Genomic DNA, 27,009 nt, shown 5'->3' with positions numbered 1-27,009 from the left:
CCTCCCCACCCTACACCCCACGACCCTCTCCACGCCCTGCGACTGGCCTCCCGCTTCTCCCGGGCCCCAGGCACCCACGGAGGCACTGCAGCTTCGGGGCGTTCTGTGAGTGAAGGCCGCTGTAGACAAGCAGAGGCTACAGCCCCAGGTTCGGAAACTGGGGAGGGGGCGAGCCGGGGTGCAGGGGCCCGCCGCCCGGGGAGGGGAAAGGGGTGCGGCGCCGTGGGGGTCGCGTCCATCCCAGTGGGGCGGGACCGGCAGGCTTGGGACGCAGCCCTGAATGGGCGGCTCTAGCTCTTGCCGCCCTTCTGCGCTCTGCAGCGGTGTGTGCTCATTGTGGAGAGGGCGCGTGGCCTAGTCAGTCCAGATTGCCCCGAGTTCAAATCCCGCGGGCACTCTTACAGCTGGGGAGCCTGCCCCGGGCCTCGCTTTCCTTCCCGATGAAGTGGGGGTGTTGGGAGGACCCCAGGAGCTAACATATCTGAAGTGTTAGGCAGTGACTGGCGTCTGGTCAGGGCACACTACACAGGGGCTACTGTTAGCATGATCTCATCTCATCTTTGCACAACCCTGAGGAATGGGGACTTTCATTCCCATTTTGCACACGAGACTTTGGAGGATGAGAATGGCGAGCAGTCGCTGGCTGTGTGATTTGGGGCAAGTCATTTCCCCTTCCACTGATCACTAGGCTCCAAAAGCTCCTTGCAGAGCCTCTGCCCGAATCCCCTCACTTTATAGCTGGGTAAACTGAGGCCCAGGAAGGGGGCCATTGTCGGCCAGGGTCACTTGTTCATCACGGGCAGAGCCAGGGCTGGAACTAGGTGTCCTGGCTCCTAGCCGAAGCCTTTGCCACCAGTCACCGGCCCAGAGAACCGTGCGGGGCTGAGTCCCGCTTCCTCCCTCCCCCTCAGAACGGCTTCCTCAAAGCGTGCAAACCTCGGGGGCTTGTCAGACCCATTGGCAAAGACAGCCCCCGAACAAAGGTGCAAGAACCAAGCCTGCAATTTGCACCCGAGGTTGGGTTTGCTTCCTGGACATTTCTGAAATGACGCGCCTTCCTCCTCATTTATTTTAAGCCCCAGGCGCTTTTCCTACCACGATGTAATCTTCCTTAGCAGCCTGGGAAAATACAAATCAATTAAAGCCAGAAACCTATTGGGTGATCACTTTTCCCTCCCGCCTCCCCGAGACCGAGCAGTGTCTGCACCCCGTGCCTTTCATCCCAACTAATTTGGCGGCAGCGACTCCCGTTCAAGGGCGATCACTTTGGATAGCTTATTACAGCTCCTCTCGCGGCATTCCGGGCGTGCGTGTCACCAGCCACTAGGATCAAGAACCCCGTCAGTTTTGCTCTCGGGGGCTCTGGGGACCACCAGCAGAGGTAGTGCTGTATCCCTGGAGGACTTGGCAGCCCCAGGGGAGTGGCAGGGAGCCCGGCGCACCGGGCGGCCCCCAGTGCCAGTCCTCACTGCTTTGGAATGAGGAACAGGGAACAGCGATGGGAGTGGAAGCAGGACCCCCAGGAGGGCTCAGGCAGCACTTCAGGCCCTTGATTGCACCCCATGCACCCCCTGCCACAGTCACTCTCATGTCGGGCACGTTTGTCTCTATGGACCGTCTCAGAGGGAAGGAGGGAGACACTCAAGAGCCCAGACTTTATAAGGTCAGGCAGAGGCGTGGGGGGGTTCTGGCGTGACCTCAGCTTCATCACCTGCCGGGGGGCATAACTGGGGGCCCTGTGCACAGGGCCGTGGTGAGGACTTGAGGTTGGGCCCGTCCAGGGTTCTAGAGCCCCACCAAGCAGCCTGCGGCCCTAGGAGGATGGGGCGAGCCATCCAGGCTCTGCTTAAGGGCCCGGCACCTGCCCTGCCCCAGCTCCTCTCCCGCACGCCCCTGTGCAGGAGGGGTAGCCCCTGGTTCCTGCCACCCCTCCTGCTCCCGGCTTCCCCTTCTCTTTAGCTGCGTCCTGATCTAAGCCACTCCCACTCACTGATCCCGCCTGCCCACCCCTCGCACTAGGCCAGGCCCTGGTGAGCCTGAGGCCGGGGGAGGGGGGGGGTGGGGGACCCGCGGGGCTGCCTCCAGGTGTGGGGGTGGCCATATCTGGGCGGGATGCGGCAGGTGGTCAGCACACAGGGGGCCCCCACTGCACCCCCACCGTCAGCTCCCCACCTGTGCCGGCTCAGATGGGGCAGTGCTGGGTGGGGAGGAGGTGGCCTGGCCCTGGGCCCGCCGGTCCCCAGCGAGCTGCGCGGCTCTGTTGGCAAACACAGGCGCTATGGCTCCCAGGACAGACTCAGCCGCTGCCGCTGAAGTGCGCCCCCTTATACTTTCAGGGACCCCCTCGGGTTTACGGGCACCATTGTCAGGGCCCCCTCTAGCGCGGCTCCTTGATGGCGGCCTGGCTGCGGTCCAGCTCCTGCCCAGGGCTTGGCTGCCTCCCTGTCCTCCCGTTCTCTGGTTCACTGCCCCCACCCTCCCAGCAGAGGCCCCTACCCTCCCGACAGAGGCCCCCACCGTCCTGGACAGAGGCCCCACCATCCCGGACAGAGGCCATCTTCTGTCCGTTCTTGCATTTCCTTTCATCAGGACGCCATCTCCTCTTGCCACAGAGATGCCCTCTCTGGCGCCAGCCCTGCCCTGGGCTCAGGTGCTGAGGGACACCCAGCAATAATGCCCCCCCACCCCCAGCTCCAACCTGCTCTCACGCCTCTCCTGGGACCTGCCAGGAAGCCTGGAATGGGTCCTCCTGGTCCCGTCCTTCCCTGTAACTTCTCACTGGGAACTGCCCTCCGGCCCAGCTTCCTGACCCTGCTCACCTGGGGCGTGTGCAGGCCTGGGCTCCAGGTGTGCTGGTGCCCCAGAGGCCGTGGCAGCTTCAAGGATGCTGCTCAGCCCTCAGGCAGCCTGGAGCCTGGGGAGGGGGGAGGGGGCGGGGGTCTGTGGAGCAAGTTTGCTGTGACATCCTGGGTGTCAGTATCCCCCCACCCCCGGAAGTAAGGGGAGTTGATCTGCTGAGGCCCCTTCCGACTCTGACATCCCACAGGTCTGTGAGCTGGAGCATGTGGCGTGTGCTCAGCAAAATGATGATGTCACGGGGGGCAGAGCCCACCACAGCCTTTCTGCTCCCAGAGCAGATTGTGGGGGAGCTGCGGACGCCTGGCCTGAGCGAGGGACCTAGGCACCCAGCGAGCATCCCCCTCCCATCCCCCTCCCAATGGGGGGAGGCAGGGAGGAGGGGCCAGCAGGGAGGGCAGGGCCCTGCCCCAAGCCCAGAGCTGGGGAGTCTCAGCCAGGGCTGGCCCCTCCCTGCCTGGCCCAACGCAAACAGCCCGGTCCAAGCTGATGGGCTCAGATGTCTCACGCTGGGGCACATGCCCTGGTCCCAGCTTTTGCTGACACCACGGGGAGGCACTGGAGGCTGAGCGTGTGTGCGTGTGCGGGTATGTTTGTGTGTGTGCGTGAGTGTGCGTGCGTGCCCGCATGTGTATGTCTGTGCGTGAAACTCAGTCCGGAGAGACTGAGGGCTGGAGACGTTCTCGCCCACAGGGAGGGAAGAAAGTCACACTTCATGGCAAAGAATGTGTCCTTGCGAGATACACGCACGTGGGTCGGGCTCAGCTCTCTCTCGTGGGGGGTGGGGGGGCTGGATGGGAGGGGCTCACTCCCTTCTTGCAAAAAGGGGGTTGCAGCAGCCCCTGCCCCCCAGGATGCGGGAGCCCCGGGAGTGCTCCCCCGGAGGGCCTGCACCTGCAGCCCGGCCCTCAGCGCTCGCTCTCCCTCCCAGACTCCCGGGCCTGAAGGGAGCCCCCGGAGGACCATGAACGAGGCGAAGGAATCGCTGCGGAGCATCGAGCAGAAGTACAAGCTGTTCCAGCAGCAGCAGTTCACCTTCGTGGCGGCGCTGGAGCACTGCCGGGAGAACGCCCACGACAAGATCAAGCCCATCACCAGCATCGAGCAGGTGGCCCCAGGGGCGGGGCGGGGCGGGCTGGGACCCGGGCACCTGCCCGGCCCAGAGATTCCTGGGCAGCACCGGGCCGGCCCTCGCTGGAACCATGAGAAGCACCGAGGCCGAGAGAGGGGAAGCTCATGCCAGCATCAGGCCTGGGATCCTGGCTGGGGGGACGCGCCTCAGGGGTAGGGCGACTGGAACAAGTGGGTACAAAGGCGGGCTCAAGGCAACCAGGGCTTCGTCCCCGCTCTGCCCAGGCCTCCTCTGTGACCAGGGGCCTCTCTGTGCCTCCGTTTCTGCGGACGTCATGAGATGGCCCCCGGAACACACCCAGCCTGTGTCCGGGCGTCTGAGGCCCGGGCTGGACGGCATGTACTGAGGGGCAGACACGGAGGGTCCAGCTGCCGGCTCCACTGGGTCCGAGCACAGCGCGTTTTCATGTAACCCGTGTCTCCCTGTGTGCGTGGACCAGCGGGACTCGGGGCCTCAGCACCAGTGAGCTGCTGGGAAGTTATGGCTTGAGCCTCAGTGTCAGGAACACACACCCAGACCCTCCATCCCATCCTCCCCCTCCCCCCATGGAGAACAGCACCCCCTACTGGCAGTACCCCTTAAGACAGTTTTTCCCCTAATTTTTGTAAATATTTCTCCCGGTTCTTTAACTTGAAAAAAGTAACCCTACGGAAAATGAACACACACGTGACCGAGACCAGGGGTGGGGACCATCGGGCCCACTGGCCGTAGGGGCCTGAGACATCCTTTGGTCTGGCCCGGCCCAGGCATGAGGGTGAGTTAATGAACTGTTTGACCAAACAGAGCAGCTCACATTGATCATGTGGCAGGACAAAGGTCCCCACCCCTGGCCTAGACACACCCACCCGTAACGCCGAGCCAGGCCTGGGTGCCTCCGAGACCCCGCCTGTCCCCACGTCCTTCCGGCCCATCCCTCAGAGGCCCGCATCCCGGCACCGGGCAGGCTTCCGTCAGCGGAGCAGCACCTGAGACCCCCCTGGGCTGGCGCTCAGCGGAGGCTTTTGGTAAAAGTGGCCCCACAATCTGACCCTCCACCTGACATGTGGGCTCCTCACCCTCACCCTGCCTTCCACACCCACACACAGCAGGCAGCCGGTGACACTGCTCTGTGGTTACAGCACAGCCCAGGTTCCCACGGCCCACCACCCACCGCTCTGGGGCAGGTGTGGGGCAGGTGCGGGGCAGGTGTGGGGCAGGTGCAGCAGTTGCAGCAGGTGTGGGGCAGGTGCGGGGCAGGTGCAGCAGTTGCAGCAGGTGTGGGGCAGGTGCAGCAGGTGCGGGGCAGGTGCAGCAGTTGCAGCAGGTGTGGGGCAGGTGCGGGGCAGGTGCAGCAGTTGCAGCAGGTGTGGGGCAGGTGCAGCAGGTGCGGGGCAGGTACAGCAGTTGCAGCAGGTGTGGGGCAGGTGCAGCAGGTGCGGGGCAGATGCAGCAGTTGCAGCAGGTGTGGGGCAGGTGCGGGGCAGGTGCAGCAGTTGCAGCAGGTGTGGGGCAGGTGCGGGGCAGGTGCAGCAGGTGTGGGGCAGGTGCAGCAGGTGCGGGGCAGGTGCAGCAGTTGCAGCAGGTGCGGGGCAGGTGCAGCAGTTGCAGCAGGTGTGGGGCAGGTGCGGGGCAGGTGCAGCAGTTGCAGCAGGTGTGGGGCAGGTGCGGGGCAGGTGCAGCAGGTGTGGGGCATGTGCAGCAGGTGCGGGGCAGGTGCAGCAGTTGCAGCAGGTGCGGGGCAGGTGCAGCAGTTGCAGCAGGTGCGGGGCAGGTGCAGCAGGTGCGGGGCAGGTGCAGCAGGTGTGGGGCAGGTGCAGCAGGTGTGGGGCAGGTGCAGCAGTTGCAGCAGGTGCGGGGCAGGTGCAGCAGTTGCAGCAGGTGCGGGGCAGGTGCAGCAGGTGCGGGGCAGTTGCAGCAGGTGTGGGGCAGGTGCAGCAGGTGCGGGGCAGGTGCAGCAGGTGCGGGGCAGTTGCAGCAGGTGTGGGGCAGGTGCAGCAGGTGCGGGGCAGGTGCAGCAGTTGCAGCCGGTGCGGGGCAGGTGCAGCAGTTGCAGCCGGTGCGGGGCAGGTGCAGCAGGTGCGGGGCAGGTGCAGCAGGTGCGGGGCAGGTGCAGCAGTTGCAGCCGGTGCGGGGCAGGTGCAGCAGGTGTGGGGCAGGTGCAGCAGGTGCGGCAGGTGCGGGACAGGTGCAGCAGTTGCAGCAGGTGTGGGGCAGGTGCGGGGCAGGTGTGGGGCAGGTGCGTGGACCTGGGCTGTGGGAGCAAAGCCTGTGCCGTCCTGCAAAGCTACCACACTTAGGAAGACCCCCTCGAACAACAACAGGAAAGCGGGTCTAGACCGAGAACTGTGGGTGCTGGGCGGTGGGGATGCCCCTTCCCCGGGGTCGTGGCGAGTGGGGGAACCATTTGAGGAGAACTGGGTGGGGAGTCCCACCTGGATGGAGCCGGCTCCTCTCCCGCGTTGGGGGGGTGCTCTAGTCCGCGGCGGCGCAGTCCATCTGGGCTTGGGGTTGAAGTGCTGCCCCCTGGCGGGGCCTGTCCGTGGGGAGGTGGCCAGCTTTCTCCCGTGGGTGGCTCACCTCCCAGCTCCTCTGACTGACGGCTCCTCCCTCTGCCTTGGACACAGGACAGACCTGCAAAGGGTGTCAGTTGGGTGCCCGCCCAGCAGCCCCGAGTGGGACTGTGGCGTGAGAAGCCGGGACCAGCCCTCGGGTTTGGGCGTCGGCTTAGGTCACGGGGCTGGTGAGGCCGGGCTCAGAGCCCTGGTGCGGGCACCTCCCTCTGCTCTCAGAGCCTCCACCACTCAGCTGTTCAGTGAGGATTTAAAAGCTGCCCAGGTGTGGGGTTAGGTGAGGAGGAAACCGGGGCTGCACACAGGCTGCCGGTGCTGGGGCCCTGACCCCGCGGCTCTGGGAGCAGGGAGAGCCCGAGGGGCTGCTGGATGCTTGTCCCATAAAAGCAGCAGCCGGGCCCCTGCCCGCCCTCGCTCCCCTGCAGCCCGGGCTCAGGCTCCTGCCCGCCCTCGCTCCCCTGCAGCCCGGGCTCAGGCTCCTGCCCGCCCTCGCTCCCCTGCAGCTGGGCTCAGGCTCCTGCCCGCCCTCGCTCACGCGCTGCCCTGCAGGTGCAGAGCTACACGGAGCACTACTGCACCAACTCCACAGACCGCCGCATCCTGCTCATGTTCCTGGACATCTGCACGGAGCTGAGCAGGCTCTGCCAGCGCTTCGAGACCCTGCACCCAGGCACCCCGATCACCAATAGCTTCCTGGACAAATGCAAGACCTTCGTGAGCCAAAGCAATGACCTGAGCAGCCTGAGAGCCAAGTAGGTCCCTCAGGCCCTGGTTCTGAGGCCGGGCGTGCTCCTGCGGGCAGGGGGCAGGCAGGGACGGGGGGAGGGGGTCCTCTGTAGAGAGGGAGCTGAGTCTGAATGGGTGAAGCCGGTGGGAATTCGAGGCCCTCATTCTGAGCCCCGGAACCACGGCCCAGAGCCCCGAATCCTCAGGGAGCTGCCGAGAGGCGCGGACAGGAGGCTGCAGGGGACACAGTGTAGTTTGCAGCTATCAGAGCAGGTTCCACAGCCCCTCGTCCAGGTCCTAGTAACTCCTTCGCATCAGGACTACCTGGGGCTCCGGGTCCCCAAACCTGCTGACCCACAGCGCCCGGGGAACAGGGAGTCCCACCCGGTGCCTGCACAGGACTAACACCTCCCCAGGCGATGCGGAGGGAGGTCAGGCTCGAACACCCTGCCCGCGGGCAGGCAGGCGCTCGCCACCGGGCGGGGAGTCCCCGCAGCGGGGGCTCACGGGCCCCCTTGGCCCGGCAGGTACCCCCATGACGTGGTGAACCACCTGAGCTGTGACGAGGCCAGGAACCACTACGGGGGCGTGGTCAGCCTCATCCCCATCATCCTGGACCTGATGAAAGAATGGATCGCCCACTCGGAGAAGCTGCCCCGCAAAGCGCTGCAGCACGTGAGTGGGCCCGACACGCCCACGCCGGGGCGCCCTGCGGCCCCTGTGCCTTCTGCCCAGGCCACGAGCTCCCGGGCCCGCGTTACAAAACACCCCAGTAGGCAGCTTACAAAAGGCAGCCTCAAACCCGGGGGGATAGACCAAGGATGTTCAAAACCCCCCTGGAGACCCCCTGGTGGGAAACTGTAACCCAGAGCCAATGACCTCGCCCAGCCCCACCCCAGCCAAGGGGTGCCGTCACTGAACTCACAGTCCCGAGTGGTCGATCCATTGTCACAGCACTCACAGTCCCTGCCACTCATTAACCCCACGGGGCTGCCCATTATAGCGGGTGTCTCCAAAACTGTATACACACTTTAAAACAAATATATGTTTTTTATTGATTTCAGATAAAGGAGAGGGAGAGAGAGAAACATCAATGATGAGAGAGAATCATTGATCGGCTGCCTCCTGCACGCCCCCCGCTGGAGATCGAGCCCGCAACCCAGGCGTGTGCCTTTGACCGGGATTGAACCTCCTGGTTCATAGGTCGACGCTCAACCACTGAGCCACACTGAACGGGCTGCATACACATTTACCAGCTGATGGCTCAATGGAGGTTTCTTTCTTATCAGATTTAAGCCACTGGAATGAATAATTATTCAGTGTGTATACATTCGGGGGGACACCTGTGTGATTGAGACCCTTGCCCCTCCCTTGCCTTCACTTCTAACTTTCCCTCCTTGGACGACAAGCTCTGTGCCCTGAAGAGGAGCCCCACTTGGAGTGGTGGGTGGGGGTGGGGGGTCCCGGGGAGGCCAGGGAACAGCCAGGGCTCTGGCTGCCCGCACTCCCTCGGCCAGCCCCCGGGCTGCAGGTCCAGCTCTCGGCTGAGGAGCACTAGGCAGGCGCAGCTCCCGGCGAGACAGGGCTGTCCCACCACCCAGGCGGCTGTGGGTGGCACACTGAGCATCCGCAGTGCCACCGGCCTCTGGACCACAGCGCAGAGGGAACGAGCCCGCCTTCCCCCCTCCCTGGGAGCGGGGGCGGGGGCGGGGGGGACCCTGACCTGGCTGCGGCAGGACGGTGCCTGGTCCTCACCTGAGCGAGGCCGAGCTGGCCACAGGCCTACCTGACCGCGGCCTTTCCTCCGCAGGGGGCCACTTAGCTTCTGTGCTCTTGCTTCCTGGGGCTGCTGGCAAGAATAAACGTGTTCCTCCTCCGTGTGCCTGGCTCGTCTCCTGGGTTTGCCCCTAAAGGAAACCGCCTTTATCCTGAAAGGCACTCTGGGCAGTGGCCTCACCAGCGAAACCGCTCGCAGAGCGGCCACCGGACGGAGCAGGTGGCCGGAGACGCAGGGGCCGGCGGCCGCCCTGTGCTAGAGACCCGCCTCCGGCAAGGACGCCCCTGCTCGCCAGACAAAATGCAAAGCTACCGCCCAAGTCTCGTCTCAAGGGCGCTGCTTCCACCCTTAGAACTCAGAGCAGCCCTTTCCAGGGGCAGCAGGTGGAGGCACGCACCTCAGACGGGCTTCCCTGGTCCTGTCCCAGATCATCCCAGTGAGAGATGCTAAGGCCAGGGCCAATCTAACCAGGTTTATAGGCAGTTTCCGCCTCCCCCCGAATCCCCAGGCACAGGACCCACCTCCCCCCACACCCCCAGTACAGGGTCCGCCTCCCCCCACACCCCCAGTACAGGGTCCGCCTCCCCCCACACCCCCAGTACAGGGTCCGCCTCCCCCCACACCCCCAGTACAGGGTCCGCCTCCCCCCACACCCCCAGTACAGGGTCCGCCTCCCCCCACACCCCCAGTACAGGGTCCGCCTCCCCCCACACCCCCAGTACAGGGTCCGCCTCCCCCCACACCCCCAGTACACGGTCCGCCTCCCCCCACACCCCCAGTACACGGTCCGCCTCCCCCCACACCCCCAGTACAGGGTCCGCCTCCCCCCACACCCCCAGTACACGGTCCGCCTCCCCCCACACCCCCAGTACAGGGTCCGCCTCCCCCCACACCCCCAGTACAGGGTCCGCCTCCCCCCACACCCCCAGTACAGGGTCCGCCTCCCCCCACACCCCCAGTACAGGGTCCGCCTCCCCCCACACCCCCAGGTACAAGGTCTGCCTCCCTCCACACCCCCAGTACAGGGATCTGCCTCCCTCCACACCCCCAGTACAGGGATCTGCCTCCCCCCACACCCCCAGTACAGGGTCCGCCTCCCCCCATACCCCTAGTACAGGGTGGGTGTGGCAGGCCAGCTGGATAGGTTCAGTGTCACTGGACTCCACAAAGGGCTGCGTTAAGCCCACTGTGCCAGCCAACCGGTAGGGATGCCAGTGTGCCCCACCTGGACACTCCAGGCTGCACCCAGTGCTGCCCAGCAGGACGCCTGCTGGTGAGTTTCCTGGTAGCCATGGCTCAGGTCACACCCCCCCCACACACACCCGCAGGCCACTCTGGGGAAAGGGCCTGAATTGGAGGCAGATGGTTTTGAAGATTTGTAGCTGTTTTTGCCAGAACAAAAGGATCTTACAGAGACTGAAGTCAGCTCTGGACCTTGTCAGCACCCTCCTCCCCACTGCGGGGTAACCGCCACCCAGACCCTGAGGTTCACATCTGGACAAGTCCCCGAGGCCGCGTCACTCCACAGCAGCACAGCGTAGTGCAAAACGATAAAGTTTTATTTGTTCACAGTTAAACACAAGCAACTGCCTTGACGTCTGAGAACATCCTGAGGACAGCAAACCCTTTGGATCCCAGTCCCACTCGCTGCCCCGTTCCAGCTCCTGCAGTTCACGTGGACGGCGTCAGATGCGGATTGTGTGACATGCTTTTACTCGAGGCGGGAAGGTTTAACCCCTTTGACAAGAGATGACTTTTAAAATGTAACTAAAAGCAGTCAGTTTAAAAACCCCACTTGCAGTGACGAGACCCTTCTTCCTCCCTGGAGGCCAGCCGCACACGCTGGATCAGGACTGAGCTACAGAACGCGGTCTGGTCGGCCAGTCTGCTCCTCCGTAGGTGTCTGCGGTCCACGGCATCTCAGAAGCGATCCCTGGGCCTTCCTAGAGCCACATGCCCGGCTGCCTCCTGAGCCAGAGAGCCCGCTGCAGACTCTCAGGGCGTCCCTGGGAGACCCTCCCAACGGGCCAGCTGCCCGTGGGCCAGAGCAGGGACATTTTTGTGGCCCTGGGAGAGGGGAGCAGAGGGGAGCAAGGGGAGGGAGAGGAGGGGAAGGGGAGAACGCGCCTCTGCCTTCATCAACTCCTTTCAAGGCCGAAGCAGTTGTGGGCGCAGGTACTTGACTGTCCCAGGCAGGTGTCCTGTGTCCCTCCAACCACTCTCTCTCGGGCGAGTGGTAAGGACTGCAGATGGCATGGAAAGGGCGGAAACACGCTCTCCCTGGCACATTCGAGTCATGGTGGAGACAGGAACCACCTGGGGACAAGGGTCACAGCAGCAGCTGGGGCCAGGCCCGGACCTCAGGTTCCTTCACGCTGGAGAAAAGCTTAATGGAGGGCAATCAGTTCCGGGGCGGGGGGGGGGGGGGGGTAGAGGGGGAGGACGGGGTCTCTAACTCTGAATGTAAACATGCACACACACCTCCTCAGGCCGGATTCACCGACCAATGCTCACTGCGGTCGGTTCTCAAGCACGTGCCGCAAGGAGTGGAACTGCAGCAGAGACCTGAGCTGGGTCAGCTGCTCCCCCCACAGGAGACACACTCCTGGGTGGGGCTGAGCTGCTCCAGGGACCCCGTCTGTACACAAGGCGGTGGCCCGCCACCTGCACGGCCTCCAACCCTCCTTAAACCGGCCACACTCCCCCCTCCCAGCGCTTGCACTCGGAAAACGGGGCAGCACCTTCTTTCGTTGGTTCTACGGTATTTCCTGCCAGCGGCCTGCTCCGGTGTTTGGTGCACTTGCCCTGGGCAGTCAGAGCGTGTCTGTCAGCGTCTCCGCCCCGCTCACACCCTCTCCTCGCCACCAGCATGCCACCCCTGGCCTACACAGCGGCGCCATCTTTCTTGACAGCAACGCCAGGAGCCCGTGCTGCTGCCAACGGGCCGGCTGGGCGTGGAGCTGTGGCTGCTGCCCCGCTGTCAGTGGCTCCTGGGACCTGGCCCTGGACCGTAACAGCTCACCTTCCAACGACCATTTCCCCCGAAGGCCTACACATATTCCGGCTCACAGAGCAGCTCACCTATCGCTCTGTCCACTCTCAGCCTAGCAAGGACCGTCAGCAGCTTATTCCCAAAGGTCTGGCAGTTTTCTCTCCTGAAAAATGCTGACAGGCCCAGGGAGGCCACGTCCACCCACCGCCTCACAAAGCTGGCCCCGTCTCCAAGGAGAAGCCTAAGACCTCTCCGCCAGGCACGGCCCCCCCCTGCCTGTGCACTCGGGCAGCTTCCCCTCACGCCAGCGCTGCTTCCCACCCCACAGTAAGTGTTCCTGCGTGTCGGCAGGACCTTGTCAAAGCCTTTAAGCCCATAGCTTCGCGTCTGTCACAGGGCCTGTGCTAAGTGACCTGCCGCGGATTCAGGGGTGACTGCCCGCGGAGACCATGCTGCTGTCTCCCCGACTCCCCAGGGATCCTGTAGTGCGGTCCCCTCAGGCCTATGCCGCCGGGCCAGTGTCGGGGGGACCAGGACATGACAGAGCTCAGGCAGCGTGTCCGGTGACGGGACGGAGGCCGCCCAGCCAGCCCGGGACGCCACAGCACCGTCGGCCCAGGCTCTGCCCGGCACCCATCCCCAGGGCTGCCTGAGGCTGGCCTCCCCCCTGGAGGATGCTCGGCGTCAGGCCGCCTGCTGCCTCTTGCAGGTTTATCCGTTCCAAACCCCACAAAGCTGGCGACGGAGGCCTCTGCAACACCAAAGCCTATGCTCTGTGGCTGGGTCACTTCCACGTGACTCCAGGCCTCAGCCCGGAGCCTCGGATGAATGAAACCCACGGCCCCCACAACCGAGGGGTCGGAGCGCAGCTCCTTAGGCTCAGGGCGGCTGTAAAGCTGGGCAGACACCGGGCGGGAGGGTCATGCCAGGGGCGGCACAGAGACCTCCGTGGAGCCTCAGCCCCTTCACCACGCTGCCCCCGCCTCCCTGCCCTTCACAATCTGCCACTTTTAGAACTGTTCTCCTTCCTTCCCCTGCGCTCCTAGCCCTGCCAGCCAGTGGGAGAAATGCAGTGACAGGCGACTGGTGTCCCCACCTCCTGAGCGTGGGCGGGACAAGCATTCAGGACGGGCCTTGGGATTGGCCAGCTACCCTGCAGCTCTGCTCTCCTCAGAGGCTGAGCCAGGCACTGGCATGTCCTGGATGTCCAGCTTCCTCGGGGCACCAGATAAACAGGTGGCGCCGGGCCCGACAGCCTCTGCCAGGCCGAGGCCAGTCAGTCACGCCCACAGACCCTGTCCCGAGAGGCCAGCTCACAGCACAGGACGCAGGCCTCACCGCCCAGCCCCTTGCGGAGGGAGCCAGGGCGTCCACCGCCCTCTGACAGAACTCCTCATTCCATGTGGGGGTGCCTTTCCCACCTGTGGCCGACTGCGACTCCGGCACAGAAAGCAACAGTGCGTCCCCCCTCCCAGCCCCACCCCCCACCACTCGACACCAGGCAAGAATTCTCAGGCTTCCGGAGTTTATTTCAGGCGCATCTGCCCAGTTCTGCTCTGCCAGCCAGCGCTCTGGCCGGTGCCCCTGCCCCGAGCACACGGCGGCCGGGGTCCCTGAACCGGTGTAAAAGCTGTCACCTTTTTGGTGGCCTAGAACCTACTTAGTGAGGAGCTCTGAAGCCTGAGAAACAAGGTCACGTGGGCTGAGGGGCAGCTCTGGGCCCATCAGAGCCGTCCCGCTGCAGCGCCACAGGGCAGCTGACACAGGTGCCAGGACACACGGACGGACTGCCACCAGGCTCCGCCAGCACAGCCCTGTCTGGAGGGCGGCTCCTCCCCACCACCCTTCCGCCTGCAGACAGCAGGCGTGCCCACACCAGCCGTGGTCAGACCAGTACCAGCTTTCAAGCAAACACCAAATAAATAAGAGGTAGTGGGGAAGGGGACAGAGCGTCCCAAAGGGCACCCGGTCCCCATAGCGCCAGCTCCGACTTTCCAACCAACCTTTGTTCACACAGAACCTTCTAGGAAGCTTATCAGAACCGCCAGGACGGAAGGGGACTGAACCGTTGTTCTTAACCCACTGATTTAGATGCTGAACTTCAGAACCAAAACCAGCAAAAAAGACGTCAGCTTACACACTGCCTGCCACCTGGCGAGGGCGAGCAGCAGGTTCCCTGGTGCCACCTGCCCCCTGGCTAACGGCGCGGCCCAGCTCTCCGGGCTTCAGGGAGGAGTGGTGTTGGAGATTTGGCCTCATATTGCACTGGTTCAAAGGACACGACCTTGTGGGGAGGAAGAAAACCAAGCGGTGAGGAATGCAAACTGGCCCTCGGTTAGTACACACTGCGAGGTCAAGGGGGGAGGCGGGAGGGAAGGGCATTTCAACGCCAGATCCAAAAACCGTTCCGCATTCAGGCAGCTGTCAAAAGGCCTCCATCCCACTTCCGCCCTGAGCCGGCCTCTCACGCCCTGGGAGCAGCCACCTCGGACACACCCGCCCTCTGTCTACATCTAAGGAGTTAACACTGATTGGCCGCCAGCTTAGCTGTGCTCCTGGTGAGCCTCGTTGTAGTCCATGATGCGGAGCTGTCCGACACTGTCCGGGCTGGGAGGCGCTGGGCGTGGGCCGTCGGGGCTCAGGGGGGTCTTGGCCTCCATGCCCATGTCCACGCCCGTCTTGAGCGTCTCAGAAAGGCTGCTGATGGTCACCCCGTCCTCGTCGCACTGGCTCTCGCTCTTGTTCCGAAACAGCTCTCGTGCCTTCATGCCCAGGAAGCTTTTGGAACTCGGAAGGGAGCCCACCGTCGTGGGGATGCTGGTGGAGGGCTCGCCCGTGGCGGTTTCCCAGCGGCTGCTGAACGGGCCTGCCCTCTGGGTCGGGGGCTTCTCGGGTGTGGAGAGCTGGCTGCTGCTGCTGCTGCTGCTGCTGCCGCCCCCGCCTCTGCCTCCACTGCCCCGGGTGCTGCCAGGTCGGGGGGGCCTGGTCTCCCCGTTGTGGCCAGACACCGTGTCGCTGTGCCCCCTCACAGGATCCGAGCAGCTGTCGTTGCAGCAGTCCAGCCTGCAATGGAGCGGGGAGAGAACAGCATTGGTGACTGTGGGTCCGTGTCTGGGAGGTGGGGGCTCCCACTGACATCAAACTCTGCCAATCGCTCGGCGTTTATACGGGCTCAAGCGCGGCTCTCACTGGGGACACCCAGGCCACAGCAGGCACATTAGATGCAGCCTCAAGCATGGGCGCGTCCTGGGCGCGTCCTGTGCGCGTCAGCGACGCGGGCCCAGGAGAGGGCCAGGGAGAGGCCGCAGGGTGTCCTGAGGACAGGGAGCGGGGTCTCTGGAACGCACGTGCCACGTGCGGGAATCGCTGCCAACGCTCGCCGCGCAGCCCCTGCGCCTACCTTTCTTCTGCTGCTTCTGCTGCTTCTGTTTTCTCAACTTCAAGTTTTTTCAGGAGGCCATCCTTCCCCAGCCTGCCGTACAAGTCTAAGACCTCCAGCTCAAACACCTGGGTGATCCGTTTCTGAGCCTCATACCTGCTCTCCGCGGCCTGCAGCTGGCCTCTGAAAGACAAAGCGGCCACGTGGGAACCCAGCCACTCGCGCGCCCGCGACCCCTCCCGTCCCCCGCGGAGCTACCTGGCCTGGAGTTTGACGTCCTCCAAGTACTTCTTCTGCTCCACGAGAAGGTGGTCTTTCTTGGCCAACTGAGCTTCCAGCTCCAAAACCCGCCTCTGGGAGGTGTCGAGCCGCTGGCTCTGCTGGAGCGCGTGGCTCCTGTGCTTCTCCAGCTCCTTCCGATACGCAGCCTTCATCACCTCCACTTCCTGGGAGAGGGGCCGGTCACCACGCGGCCGCCTGGCGCAGCCACCGCAGGAGCACTGAGGGCGCACAGTGCTCGCCCCGCAGGCAGCGCCTCGGGGCCGCTCCCTCTGCCCTTCCCCCGGACCTGGCAGGGGCCTCTGAGTACACTCTTCAGAGCTTTTCTTATCCTGCAGGTTCCCCTTTCTTTTCCCAAAGCCATGATACTTCCCAGTAAGCGGGAGCCAGTTTCTAGATGACCTCCCGCATGACCTTCCCTCTGAAGGAGCCTGGTACCTGCGGGCTGCGGGCTGCGGGCTGCGGGCTCGGGAGCAGCCCCGGGCTAAAGACCAGCCTCTGGGTCTGAGCGGCTCAGAGCGCAGCGGTGGGAACGTGTGTGATGGAGACGGGCGACAGGAAACCCCTGAGTGTGTACTGTCAAGCCCCACTCCCAGCTCGCTCACTAACATCACCCCGGCCTGTTTACTCAGGCGCGAGACTGTCCCACCACCACTGGCGAGGCACTAATTAGTAAGGCCAGCCTGCCGCTGGCCTCGCCGCCAGGCCTGAGCCGCCACCTGCTGAGACTGAACTCAGCAATAAAAGGAAGGAGAACACGCACAGCAGTCCGCACTCTGGGTCCTGAGCGCTCCGTTACACAGACCCGGCTTCCCCCGCCCCGCCCGCCCCTCCCTCCAGGACAGGGGCCTGGGTGAGAGAAGAGAAACATCCATCACCTGCTCGGTACCCACTACCATCAGGAGCTTGCACGGACACCTGACTTAATCTCAAAGTAACCCAACGGGGAAGCAGGCTCGTGTGATGCGTCATGCTGAGAAGTGCTTGTGTGGCCGGGCCAGGGAGGGGTGGGGACGGACACCAGGACCGCAGCGCCATTTGGGGAAACGATTCACAAAGCCACTCTGTGACCAGTGAGGGCCTGCCCCCGCCCCGCCCCGCGCCGCCCCGCGTCCCTCCGGCCCACCTTGGTGGTGTCCGAGTGCTTGTTCTGCAGCTGCTCCAAGTACAGCTCATTGACCTCCCCGAGCACCAGCAGCTGCCTGTTGAGGAACTCCATCTGCTGCTGGACCGACTCGCTGTTGGAGAGCTGACCAAACACAGAACAGGCGGTGAAAGACCCACAGCGCACAGCTGGCAGCGGCACTGGGGGAGCAGCAGCTCACCACTGCAGTGACAGGGCAGAATCCACAACTCCGTGGTTTCAATTCCCTAACCCTCCACTGGTGTGGAGGGGGCATCCAGGGGCGATGAAATGGACAAAAATGCACTTTAAATGGAGCCGGCAAAAAGGAAGAAGTGCCAACGTCCACACCGAGGTGGCCACCACAGGACGCTGGGAGAGGGGTGTGCAGGTCCGCAGCAGGGCATTCGGTCCCGGGAAGACTCGCCATTCCTGATTTCTAGCAGCGCCGTGAACCTCAGAGAGTCACAGCTCAAAACTCTGAACAAACTTGGCCCATTTATGCGAATAGGGTGTGGAGAGACTTCCTGGGACACTCACAGGGTGTTCAACAGCACCCAGCCCCTGACCCACTGTCCCCTGAGCAGAAGGGACAGGCGCGCTCCCTGCTGGGCCCCTCCCGGACTCACAAGCAACACAACTCACAGCTCCCTGCGGGGCCCCTCTGGAGGAGGAAGGCCAGTGGCGGGGCCGGCCCACTCGCCCTCTCACCTTCTGAGACACCTGGCTGAGCAGCAGCTCCGTGTGGCACACCTTGCTGTTGGCCTTCTTCAGCTCCAGGCGCAGCTCCGCCACCATGTTCCTGCAGTCCTCCAGCTTCGTCTGTACGGGGAGATGCCCATGGCTCAGAGCGCCAGCGGGCCTGCCCCTGAGAGCCAGGCCCCCCTCCCTCAGTGGCGCATCAGGAAATAAGTCTTTGTTTTAAAAAGTAAGCTATGGCGAGTTCCTGATTTGTGTAACAAAGGCCTCAGACCCCGAGGCAAAGGCCCCTGATCGGGGCGGGAGGGAAACACAGTGACACCTGCTGGCCACCACGCGCACTACCGGCTGGAGGGCCTTCAGTGTCAGTGAGGGGTGTCCCTGCCGGGGATGAGGACCTCTCTTTGCAAAGCTGTGTGTCAGGTGGTCAATGTGATCAGATCACCAGGCAAAACCCAGTAAGAAACGGGACCTGCGGTGACCCAGGCCTGCACCTCTGTGCGGTGCCCAAGGGCGCACACACAGCATTGGCCAGTGGCTGTGCCATTGAAAAAGGAACTTAAACTTTCTTAGATTCATGTATATTATTTTAAACAGCTCCTAAGCTGTCAGGCAAGTAGCACTAAGTTCTTTAGATCTACCTGAGAAGCAGAACTTCTCTGTCTGGCTGCGGAGCCAGGACAAATGACTGACACTGAGGGCGCTGGGCCTCTCCCTAAGTCAAATGGACCTGCACCAGCCACCGTGTCGGGGAAGGGCTCGCCTGTGCTGAGCAGCACACGGTGTGGGTGTGTGCGCCCCTCGGGGACGCCTGCGCGGCGGCGCACCTGCAGCTCCTGGCTCTGGTTGTAGAATTCCTCCCGGTCGTGCTGCAGCTGCCTGATCTGGCTGTGCAGCTGGGCGACCACCGTGTCCCGCTGCTCCTGGAGCTGGCTGTACCTGGCCTGCTCCTTCTGCAGACTGACCTTCCATATCTGGATGTCTTTCTCTTGTAACTTCAGCTGGTCTTTCTAGCAGAGACCAAAGATGTCATCATTTTAGCTGCCTTCCAACATGGGCGGTGATGCTCAAGTTCAAATGCAAACATTTCATCTAAAGTCTTAGCTGCCCTTTAACCATACATACTACAGGTCCAGACCCTGACAGCTCGCTCTGTCTGGCTGGGCTCTAGCTCAAGGGCTCCCACATTTCCCATCAGGTCACCGAAGGGATGCACATCACGGACGCTCGCCCTGGCCAGCACTCAGCAAGCGGGCACCGCTCTCAGTTACACGCCACCCGGCGGTTGCCGCAGGCTCACCTACTTTCTAAGTGGCAGAGCCACGGCCAGTCTCCAGGTCTAACTGGCTGCACTACTGTGCCACACGTCTGGGGCCATAAAAGAGCTTCAGGAGAGCTGCTTTCACATTTGGAGAAACAAAACAATCTTTTGACCCCGTTATCATCAGAGCCAATCACGAATAAACAAAAAATTCAGGTGTCCCCACGGCTTCCAAGAGCTGCAAGGAAGCCCAGAGATGCAGCCACTCCTGGGTGAACCTCAGAGACGAGGCGGCCGCCCCAGTCACACCAGGGAGCAGAGCAAGGGCGGGAACTGACATGGCTCAGGGGCTGCTCCTACCGGCCACGGCAGCGAAGGGCCAAGCCTGCCGCCCACCCCTCAGCACCCACCCCTCCGCGCTCACCGCCGCCGCCCACCCCTCCGCGCTCACCGCCGCCCACCCCTCCGCACTCACCACGGCCGCCCACCCCTCCGCGCTCACCATGGCCGCGTTGTGCTCCTCCAGAGCGGCCGCCCTGATCACCCTGCGGAGGAGCCGCCTGTTCCGGACGGCGTGCTGCTGCCTCTTAAAGCGCTCATAGAGCAACTGGTTGTGCAGTAAAAGCAACTGGTTACGGAGGGTGCGGATCTCATCTGAGGGAGGAGAGCCTGATTTTAAAGCAGAGGGGGGTGGCAGAGATGCCTTTTACGTGGTGTTCAATCAAGCCCCACCCAGGGTCTCTTAGCTCAAGAAACAATTCTTTAAGAAAGAGGCTGCCGCCCACGGGCACTGAGCACGGGCGCCTAGCCGGCACTCAGGAGGTGAGGCCGGACTGCCACCGCGTCCTCGCTAAGGGCACACTGTGGTGGCGCTGACAGCGTTCTCTCTTTTTCTCCAAACGGGAGCCACATGTGTACACCTCTGAGCCTCCTTTTCTTCCTTCCCTGGTACCTTTCCCCAAACTCCCTGGACCACCTCCTGCACTTGGGGCTTAGCCCAGGGAAGCCGAGGCCGGGCGAGAGAGCTGCACTTTTTGCAATTCTACTGCGAAGTACATGGTCCTTGCCACTTTTCAAAACCAGGAAATGCTGACTTTACGACACCTGGGACACTCTTTAGCAAGCACAGAGTCAAGGGGCTGGAACAGCAGCGAAGGGGGGCTCTCCTTCCTGTAAAGCACCTCCCTCGGGGACAGAAAAGGCAAAAGGCGGGCGGGCGGGCAGGCCCATGTGGGCTGGATCTGGAGTTAAAGTTACAACTTTACCTCCGAAGTGGGTCCAGTCGACAGACTTGCTGGGTAAAGACAACCTGGGAAGAAAGGTTTTGAATCACAAAGTTAGCGAGCTTATGTACCGGCAGCCAGGCCAGGTCCCTCCTTGTGCCCAAGAAAGCCTTCAGCTCCCAGTCCCCGGGGAGGCAGCCCAGGAGCCTCACAGCCCACTCAAGGGAGGGCCGCGGGCTGAGGGCCACGGGAGAGGCCCGTGCCGAGCTCACTCTGTGGCCGGGAGTTTTGCTCAGCTTTCAAGGTGACTGGTAACCAAACACACTGCGAGCTGCCTGTTTTCAATCCTCTACTGAAATACATGGGGAGCAGCTCTGGGTTGAGACACGCCTGTCCCCCAAGTTTAAGGAAAAAGTAGGTAATATACCTGGGCCTATTACACTGAATGTCATTAAAAAATGGATCTTAGCCCGGCCAGCGTGGCTCAGTGGTTGAGTGTCCACCTATGAACCAGGAGGTCACAGTTCAATTCCCAGTCAGGGCACATGCCCAGGTTGTAGGCTCAATCCCCAGTGTGGGGTGTGCAGGAGGCAGCTGATCCATGATTCTCATCACTGATGTTTCTAACTCTCTCTCCCTCTCCCTTCCTCTCTGAAATCAACAGAAAAATATATTTTAGAAAAAAAAAAGGGGGGGGTGGTGGAATCTTAGCCCTGGCTGGTGTGGCTCAGTTGGTTAGAGCACCACCTCAGTGGGCTGTCCTGTACACCAGAAGGCAGCAGGTTCAATTCCCGATCAGGGCGAGACTGGGAGCAACTGATGTTTCTCTCTCACATCAATGCTTCTCTCTTCCTCCCTCTCCAAACTCAATCTTAAAAAAGAAGAAAGAGAGATCTTAAATATTACAATCTCTGGGAAATCCTGCGCTAGGTTACTGTACAGAAGGAAAAGGAAAAGTAACATTCCCCAAGAACCTGCTGAGAAATGACCGAGAATTCAAACTTCCCTCACGCCGTCCTTGAACATCCTTTGAAAAGGGTAATAAAGAGAAAGGTTGAAGAAAAAAGAGAAAAATAATAAATAAAAGAAGGGCTGAAGAGTGTCTCAGAAGATCTCTAAGAAACCCCATGTGCCTTCCCGGGGGAGGGGCCCTGAACTTGCATGGAAAGGCTGCTGATTGATCTCCCACCCAGTGAGCTGTCAGCAAGCAGAACACCTGCGGCCAGCAGAGGGCCCTGTGACACACACTCCTGCTTCTGAAATGCCAGAGCCTCCCCTGCACTGCTGAGAGCCGCGTGGAAGCCGCTGAGCGTCCTCAGAGCGCAGGGCACAGACGGCCTACGTCGAGGTAGGAAAACTCGTGTTAAAATGGGATGATCCAGGTCAGTGTGCGCATCTGGAGGACACACAGCCCTGTGCACGCAAAGGCGGCAGCAGCAGCCGGAGCACACAGCCTGCGCCCTCTCACGCCCTGATGTCACACGGGAGAGACCCTGCGGAGGATGGAACCCGCAGCGCCTCACCTGCTCAGCTCCTTGCCATGCGCGTCGGCGCCCTGCTGGATCAGCCTGTCCAGCACCTCCAGCGGGGAGGCAGAGGGCGCACAGGCTTCCTCTGCGTTCCCTGGCATTTTCTTCACGAGCTCCTTGGTCTTCTTGCTGATGAAATGATGGGCAGTCTTGGGCAGTGCCACCTCAAAAAGATGGTCGTAGGGAGGAGGCTGCCCGCTCCCAAAGCCCGCGCCCCGCTGAGACGGAACTCTGAAGGGGCTGGGCGTGAGGATCCTGGTCTCCAGAGGCGTCTGGTGCTCCCCGCTCCCGGCAGGGCTCTGGTCGCGGCCCCCGCCGGGCAGCTCAATGGGGGTAAAGGCTTGCTTCGGTGTGTCAGGCCCAAGCTTGTCCAGGGACGCGTTGAGAGGCTCGGGGTGCACACTGGCGCCCTGAGCGCTGGTGGTGGCTGACGGGGTCTTCCTCGGACAGCCCAGGAGACTGTCCTGGTAGAAGGGAGAGTCAAAGCCTCCTCGAGGAACCAGGGGCTCGGTGTCGGCCGTGGTGATCTCAGAAAGTTCCTTATAAATTGCCGCTGAGGGGAGGGAGGGAGACAGAGACACCCCATGAGCAGGCCCCCTGGGGAGGGCCAGGCAGTGCCACCAGAGGGCAATAGAGAGCGGCATCCCTTTACCTGGCACTGGACCCCGAGTTCACCTCCCATCTTTTCTCCCCAAGAGAAGAAGCACCAAGCCAGCCCGGCGCACAAGACCGGTTCAGCGTTTTAGCCTCTGGCCCCTCCCCAGGCCCCGGCGCCCGGACGTTACCTTCTTCGTTGTCCTTCTCGATGCTGTCTTCTTCGGAGGCCAGGCCGCCCAAGAACCCTGGAAGGTCACTGAGAGTGACAGCACCTTTGCCGCCAGGAAGTTCTTCTAGAAACAGACAGCCTGAGTCAGAGAAACGCGCGGGAAACCACTGGAACCGAAACGCTTCCCGTCACGGAGGTGCCGGAACTCCTGCTGGACGGACAGGCTGGGAGGCTCTCGGGGCGGCAGAGCTCCAGCACTGCCACATCTCACTGACGGGGCCCAACACCAGCCCCACAGGAAGGAAGCCTCTGTCCCTAACGCTCAGAGAACAGGCAGAACCACAGGCTGGCAGCTCCGCATGCTGTGCGTTACTGTCAGGTTGGCTTTGGTGTCTCTAGGCTCAGTGGTTTGCAGCGTTCCAGAATGTCCCGTTCCCACACGGAACCCAACAAGAGGAGACGGTACCTAGACCGCGGTCGTTGGGAAGATGGTGCTGTCTGTGCAGGCAGGGCCGGGCCGGATCTGTTCTCTCCTCCTGAAAAGATGGGCACGTTTACATCACTCGGCGAGGCTGAGCACCCGTCCCCGGACGTAAGAGAAACACCCCAAGTATCTGCGCTGTCAGATTAGCAAACTGTTTCGTCTCGGACGCCTGGATGTTCTTAAAAACTGTTGCGAATCCCAGGACCTTTTGTTTACTGCGTGGTTATATCTCCTGAAAGTTACTGGATTAGAAATTAAAAGGGAAGTTTTAAGAATATTCATTAATTCACTTAAAACAAGAAGGAACGGGTGAGGCTAGCAGAGCTGCTGTCCATTCCTGCAGCTGCTCGGATCCCTGCAGGGAAGCAGCTGGGCGCTCCCGCCGCCTCTGCCTTCCGGCTGCTGCCTACGGTTCTGGCTAAACATGTGAGGAAAACGCTGGGACTCCGGACAAGCAGTGGTGAGAAGTAAACGATGTTAACAGACAGCGGTCACATCCTTGATGTCGCAGCCACACCTGACAAGGGTTACTTCTTAGGGTTATCTACGGTGTGAAACCTGAAGCCATGGCCATTCACGCTCCATGTGCGTTACCCACCGCGTGCCTGGCATGTGCACAAAAGCGCCTTCACCACGCATGAGGCTGTAGCATCGTTCTCTGGGCATTTGGCAGAGACTGGCTCACCGAGTCATGTTGAAACGATTCACTATTCAATGCTGACAACGCGAAGGACTAACCAAGCTTCCCGAGACCTTCAATCTCACCTGAGAGACTAGGGGACGCTATCCAGCTTGTGGGGGCGCGTGCCAGTGTTTTAATATTCCAATTTCACCTGAGAGCTGAATTTTATCATTGGCAACAAGTGCTGCCAGTTGTTTATCTTGAAGAGACAGGCTCAGTGCATCACTTAACAAACTAACTGCCGGCCACACTCAGGTCTGAAGCCAGCGCCAGCCAGCTCTTCCATAAAACCAGAGCTTCGGGAGAAAGGCGGCTGGTCAGCTCGGCCTGACCTCGCAGGAGCCGGAGGTCACGCCACCTGGTGTGAGCAGTGCGCACGTGCACGTCCTCTGCCGCCACGGAGAGTTACACAATCATGTTCCCAAAGGCCAGGATTTGATAAACTAACGACTTTCACTGCTTCCCACAGAATATTCTTAAGTTAGTTTTTTTGCTTGTTTTTCTTTTCTTTTAAACAGAGAAACCAGTCCAGGAAGAAACTGTAATGCCTGCCAGGACAGGTGGGCCCTTCACACTGAGGGGCCAGGCGCTCACCACCGTTTCCTACAGCAGGAGTTCCACGCAGTCAAGGGGCAAAGGACAGCTCAGTGTCACTGCGCCAGCACCTCTGACCCCACGGGTTCCAGGAAAGGCTCCAGGCCGAGTCAGCTGCCCCGCTTGGAGAGCTGCTGGCTGCTCCCTGTCAGCTGTCTGTTTAAAGCCACCACACTTCAGGGGGGACCTCTATCTGGCATGACAGGCTTCACAGAGTGAGTGAGCAGGCGGCCACAGTGCTGGGGAGAGGGCGAACCGAGCATACCTTCCGGGGGGGTGCGGCGGTGGGCGGGGGGAGTGGGACGTGCACGCAGTCATCCGAGTGGCAGAGCGGGGCGGGCGGAGGAGAGGTCGCCGGGGTTCCCGAGGGAGTTCCTTTTCCACCTGCTCAGAGACAAGGGCAGAACGCACAGTCACTGGGCCCGGCTGCTGAGCTGCCACGTTCCGGGCGGCCTGTCCCAGTGAGGAAAGCTGCTGGCGCTCACTGTGGGGCTCCAGGCCAGTCTCGTGTTAGGTTCCCTCCACATGTTCCGGAAGCCCCCGAGGTTCACTGCTGCCAGTCCCCAAACACCGTCAGACCTGAGGCTGCTCCTGGCCATAAAGGGCAGGCCCACCCCCACCAAACCCACCGAGGCGGACATACCAAGGGCGCCGAAGGCTTTACTGCAGGGCTGGGGGCAGTCAGGCGGCACGTTTCCAGGAGAGGTGGGAGGCGTGGCCATGCCGCACATGAGAGATGGGCTCCAGAGAGTAGCCTGGGAAGTCAGTAAGCATGTCGGGATGAGCAAGGACCACTCGCCCAACGTGTACGCCCCTGGGCGGTGGCCTCTTCAAACTAGAAAGAGGCACCTCATTAAAGCGCTAGCAAGGGACACGTTGCATTTGTAAGTCTAGACTCTAAGAGAAACCCAAGTGGGTTTTGCTAATGTAACCCATCCTTAAAAATAACTCTGAAATGAGCAGTGAGATTTTCCCAGACCACAGGCGAAAGCCCGATGCCAGTGGCCAGCGCCAGCAGCGCGCGGAGAAGCAGCAGGTGCGCTCTGGGACGTACTTGCGGGGCCTCAGCTGACAGCCGCGGCGCAGGGGAACTCAGAGGCGGAGGTAGCTGCCCTGGCGTGCTGGACATCGGCCGGGACACGGAGTGAGGGGTGGAAGTCACGCTCCCTGCAACGAAAGGCAAAGAGCGCACCGCCTCGGTGTGTGGCCTGTTATCCTGACAAAGCGCTTTGGTCACCTCGCCCTCGCTGGGTGGCTCAGCTGGTTGGAGCACCGTTGTGTCCACCAACGGGGGTTGGTCCCCAGTCAGGGCACATACAAGCAGCAACCAATGAATGCATGGATAGTGGGATGATGCATCGGTGTCTCTCTCTCAAATTGAATTTGTTTAAAAAATATGTCTTCTCAACTCCTGATATTCAGTTCTCTGCATTTAAAGAGAACCTGAGGGCCCAGAAATCCTGGGGGGCAAGGAACACCCCACAGTGCTCTTTGGGAATGAGTGCAGGAGGGCCTGCAGGAAACCTGAGAAGGCGAGGCCGGACGGTGCCTCGGTGGGCTGCCTGCTGAGCAACCTGGACTCTGCAGCAACCCAGTTTCATACCGTGCACTCGGGCACACGTCAGTGCTGCGGCCCAGAGGGCCTCACCAGTGTCAGAGAAGCAGGAAGACTCCCTTATGCACAGGAGCCTAGAAGTCACATACTTAAACCCATTTTCCTTGTTAAGCATCGCAGACACAGCAAGTCTGCTGGCACATGATCAGGCAGGAGACCAAGGACATGGGCCTAAATTACACTTGAAGGAGGAATTAATCAGCAGAAATGGAGGCAAATTCTAAGTTTTAATATTTGGGAAACTGCTCCTAGGAGCTGACCTAAGTCGTCTTCTAGGACAGTGATGGCGAACCTTGTGAGCTCGGTGTGTCAGCATTTTGAAAAACCCTAACTTAACTCTGGTGCCGTGTCGCATATAGAAATTTTAGACTTATATTTTTGATATTTATTTTATATATTTAAATGCCATTTAACAAAGAAAAATCAACCAAAAAAATGAGTTCGTGTGTCACCTCTGACATGCGTGTCATAGGCTCGCCATCACTGTTCTAGGAAAAAAAAATAAAGTCAACAAAAATCAACAATGCTTTCTAGGGCCAAAGTGGGAGGCAGAGAAGTGCCAGAGTCCCTCCTACCAAAGCTATTCTGTGTGTCCACGTAAGGGCTTGCGGTGACGTCAGCTGAACGAGGGGGAAGGCGGGCTGAGTTTTGGTGAGATACAGAATAGCCATCTTCATACGAGGCTTCTGTAGGGTCCAGAGAGATTTTGGCACACTCGATTACAACATCATGGGTTTCTAACTTCTTCCACCTGTAAAAGGCAAAGAAAGTCAAGAAATGCAAGCTGTAATCCATTTAATTAATCAAATACATAAGAGCGCTAACTCCAGCCAGCCACTGACCCGTGATTAGCAAAGAACAAGGCAGAAACACACCAACCCAAGAAGTACTGATCAGAAATTAGGCGTTCATTTCACAAACCGATATCCTCCCCATTGAAAGTGGTTATATCAATTTACCAGGCACTAAACTGAAAGAAAAATTTCATCAACAAAAGACTAGGCCTGGCCTCAAAACACAACACAAACTACGCAGAGCAGTCTCCAGGGAAAATCTCCTTCGGAACGAAGGTAATCAAAGGTCAGGGGGGCCTGGAGACTGCCAGGTAGCTGAGCATGACTTAAGGCCACTTATCAAAGCGTTGGGGTTCTAAACCATCCTCCGCGCAAACATGGCGCAGAAAGTCTCAACCCTAGCGAAAGCCCACAAGGAAATGTAAAGACGTGCAAGGGTGCTGATCTGGGAGCCACAGTTCTGCTAAGAGCACGGCCCAGGGAAAGAGACACACGTGGCGAAGTACACCGCGCTCAGCACAGCACAGCCCGCGGTGGGAAGAAGGGAGG

The 27,009-nt window shown here is 61.2% G+C and overlaps 2 protein-coding genes across 14 annotated transcripts in view; one reads left to right on the top strand and one right to left on the bottom strand.

Moving 5' to 3' along the window:
• Positions 1-59: 59 nt before the first annotated feature.
• On the top strand, positions 60-8,274 carry SPACA9 (sperm acrosome associated 9). Its single transcript, XM_036331510.1, has 4 exons — positions 60-148; positions 3,788-3,964; positions 7,087-7,289; positions 7,791-8,274. Exons 2-4 carry the CDS (start codon positions 3,821-3,823, stop codon positions 8,125-8,127), a joined length of 684 nt encoding a protein of 227 aa, XP_036187403.1. The 5' UTR covers positions 60-148; positions 3,788-3,820; the 3' UTR covers positions 8,128-8,274.
• An 878-nt stretch (positions 8,275-9,152) lies between these two features.
• The window catches only part of TSC1 (TSC complex subunit 1), a 38,021-nt gene continuing 20,164 nt past the window's right edge, over positions 9,153-27,009 (bottom strand). For 9 of the 13 annotated variants that reach the window (XM_036329253.1, XM_036329247.1, XM_036329252.1 and 6 more), the window contains 15 exons: positions 26,242-26,417; positions 25,106-25,218; positions 24,695-24,806; positions 24,317-24,435; positions 22,758-22,827; positions 22,311-22,415; positions 21,520-22,078; positions 20,039-20,082; positions 19,276-19,442; positions 18,340-18,522; positions 17,525-17,635; positions 16,817-16,939; positions 15,670-15,857; positions 15,433-15,594; positions 10,579-15,095 (listed from right to left, as the gene is read on the bottom strand). In XM_036329253.1, the coding sequence (XP_036185146.1) occupies positions 14,576-15,095; positions 15,433-15,594; positions 15,670-15,857; positions 16,817-16,939; positions 17,525-17,635; positions 18,340-18,522; positions 19,276-19,442; positions 20,039-20,082; positions 21,520-22,078; positions 22,311-22,415; positions 22,758-22,827; positions 24,317-24,435; positions 24,695-24,806; positions 25,106-25,218; positions 26,242-26,417 (2,752 nt within the window). In that variant the 3' untranslated portion in view covers positions 10,579-14,575. Of the gene's footprint in view, positions 9,171-10,578; positions 15,096-15,432; positions 15,595-15,669; positions 15,858-16,816; positions 16,940-17,524; positions 17,636-18,339; positions 18,523-19,275; positions 19,443-20,038; positions 20,083-21,519; positions 22,079-22,310; positions 22,416-22,757; positions 22,828-24,316; positions 24,436-24,694; positions 24,807-25,105; positions 25,219-26,241; positions 26,418-27,009 lie in introns of those variants that run through there. The other 4 variants (XR_004971103.1, XR_004971101.1, XR_004971102.1 and 1 more) reach the window with 4 other exon arrangements.

Source organism: Myotis myotis, unplaced genomic scaffold (assembly GCF_014108235.1).
Source record: "Myotis myotis isolate mMyoMyo1 unplaced genomic scaffold, mMyoMyo1.p scaffold_m19_p_12, whole genome shotgun sequence".
Lineage (NCBI taxonomy): Eukaryota > Metazoa > Chordata > Mammalia > Chiroptera > Vespertilionidae > Myotis > Myotis myotis.
Note: the sequence above shows the minus strand (reverse complement) of the source record. Positions and strands in the feature narration are given on the sequence as shown.

Bases quoted from the DNA above. Each gene is read 5' to 3' on its own strand.
- SPACA9 (XM_036331510.1), top strand. From the start codon at position 3,821: ATGAACGAGGCGAAGGAATCGCTGCGGAGCATCGAGCAGAAGTACAAG. The intron at 3,965-7,086 runs GTGGCCCCAGGG...GCTGCCCTGCAG, and splicing joins CCATCACCAGCATCGAGCAG to GTGCAGAGCTACACGGAGCA. The intron at 7,290-7,790 runs GTAGGTCCCTCA...TTGGCCCGGCAG, and splicing joins CTGAGCAGCCTGAGAGCCAA to GTACCCCCATGACGTGGTGA.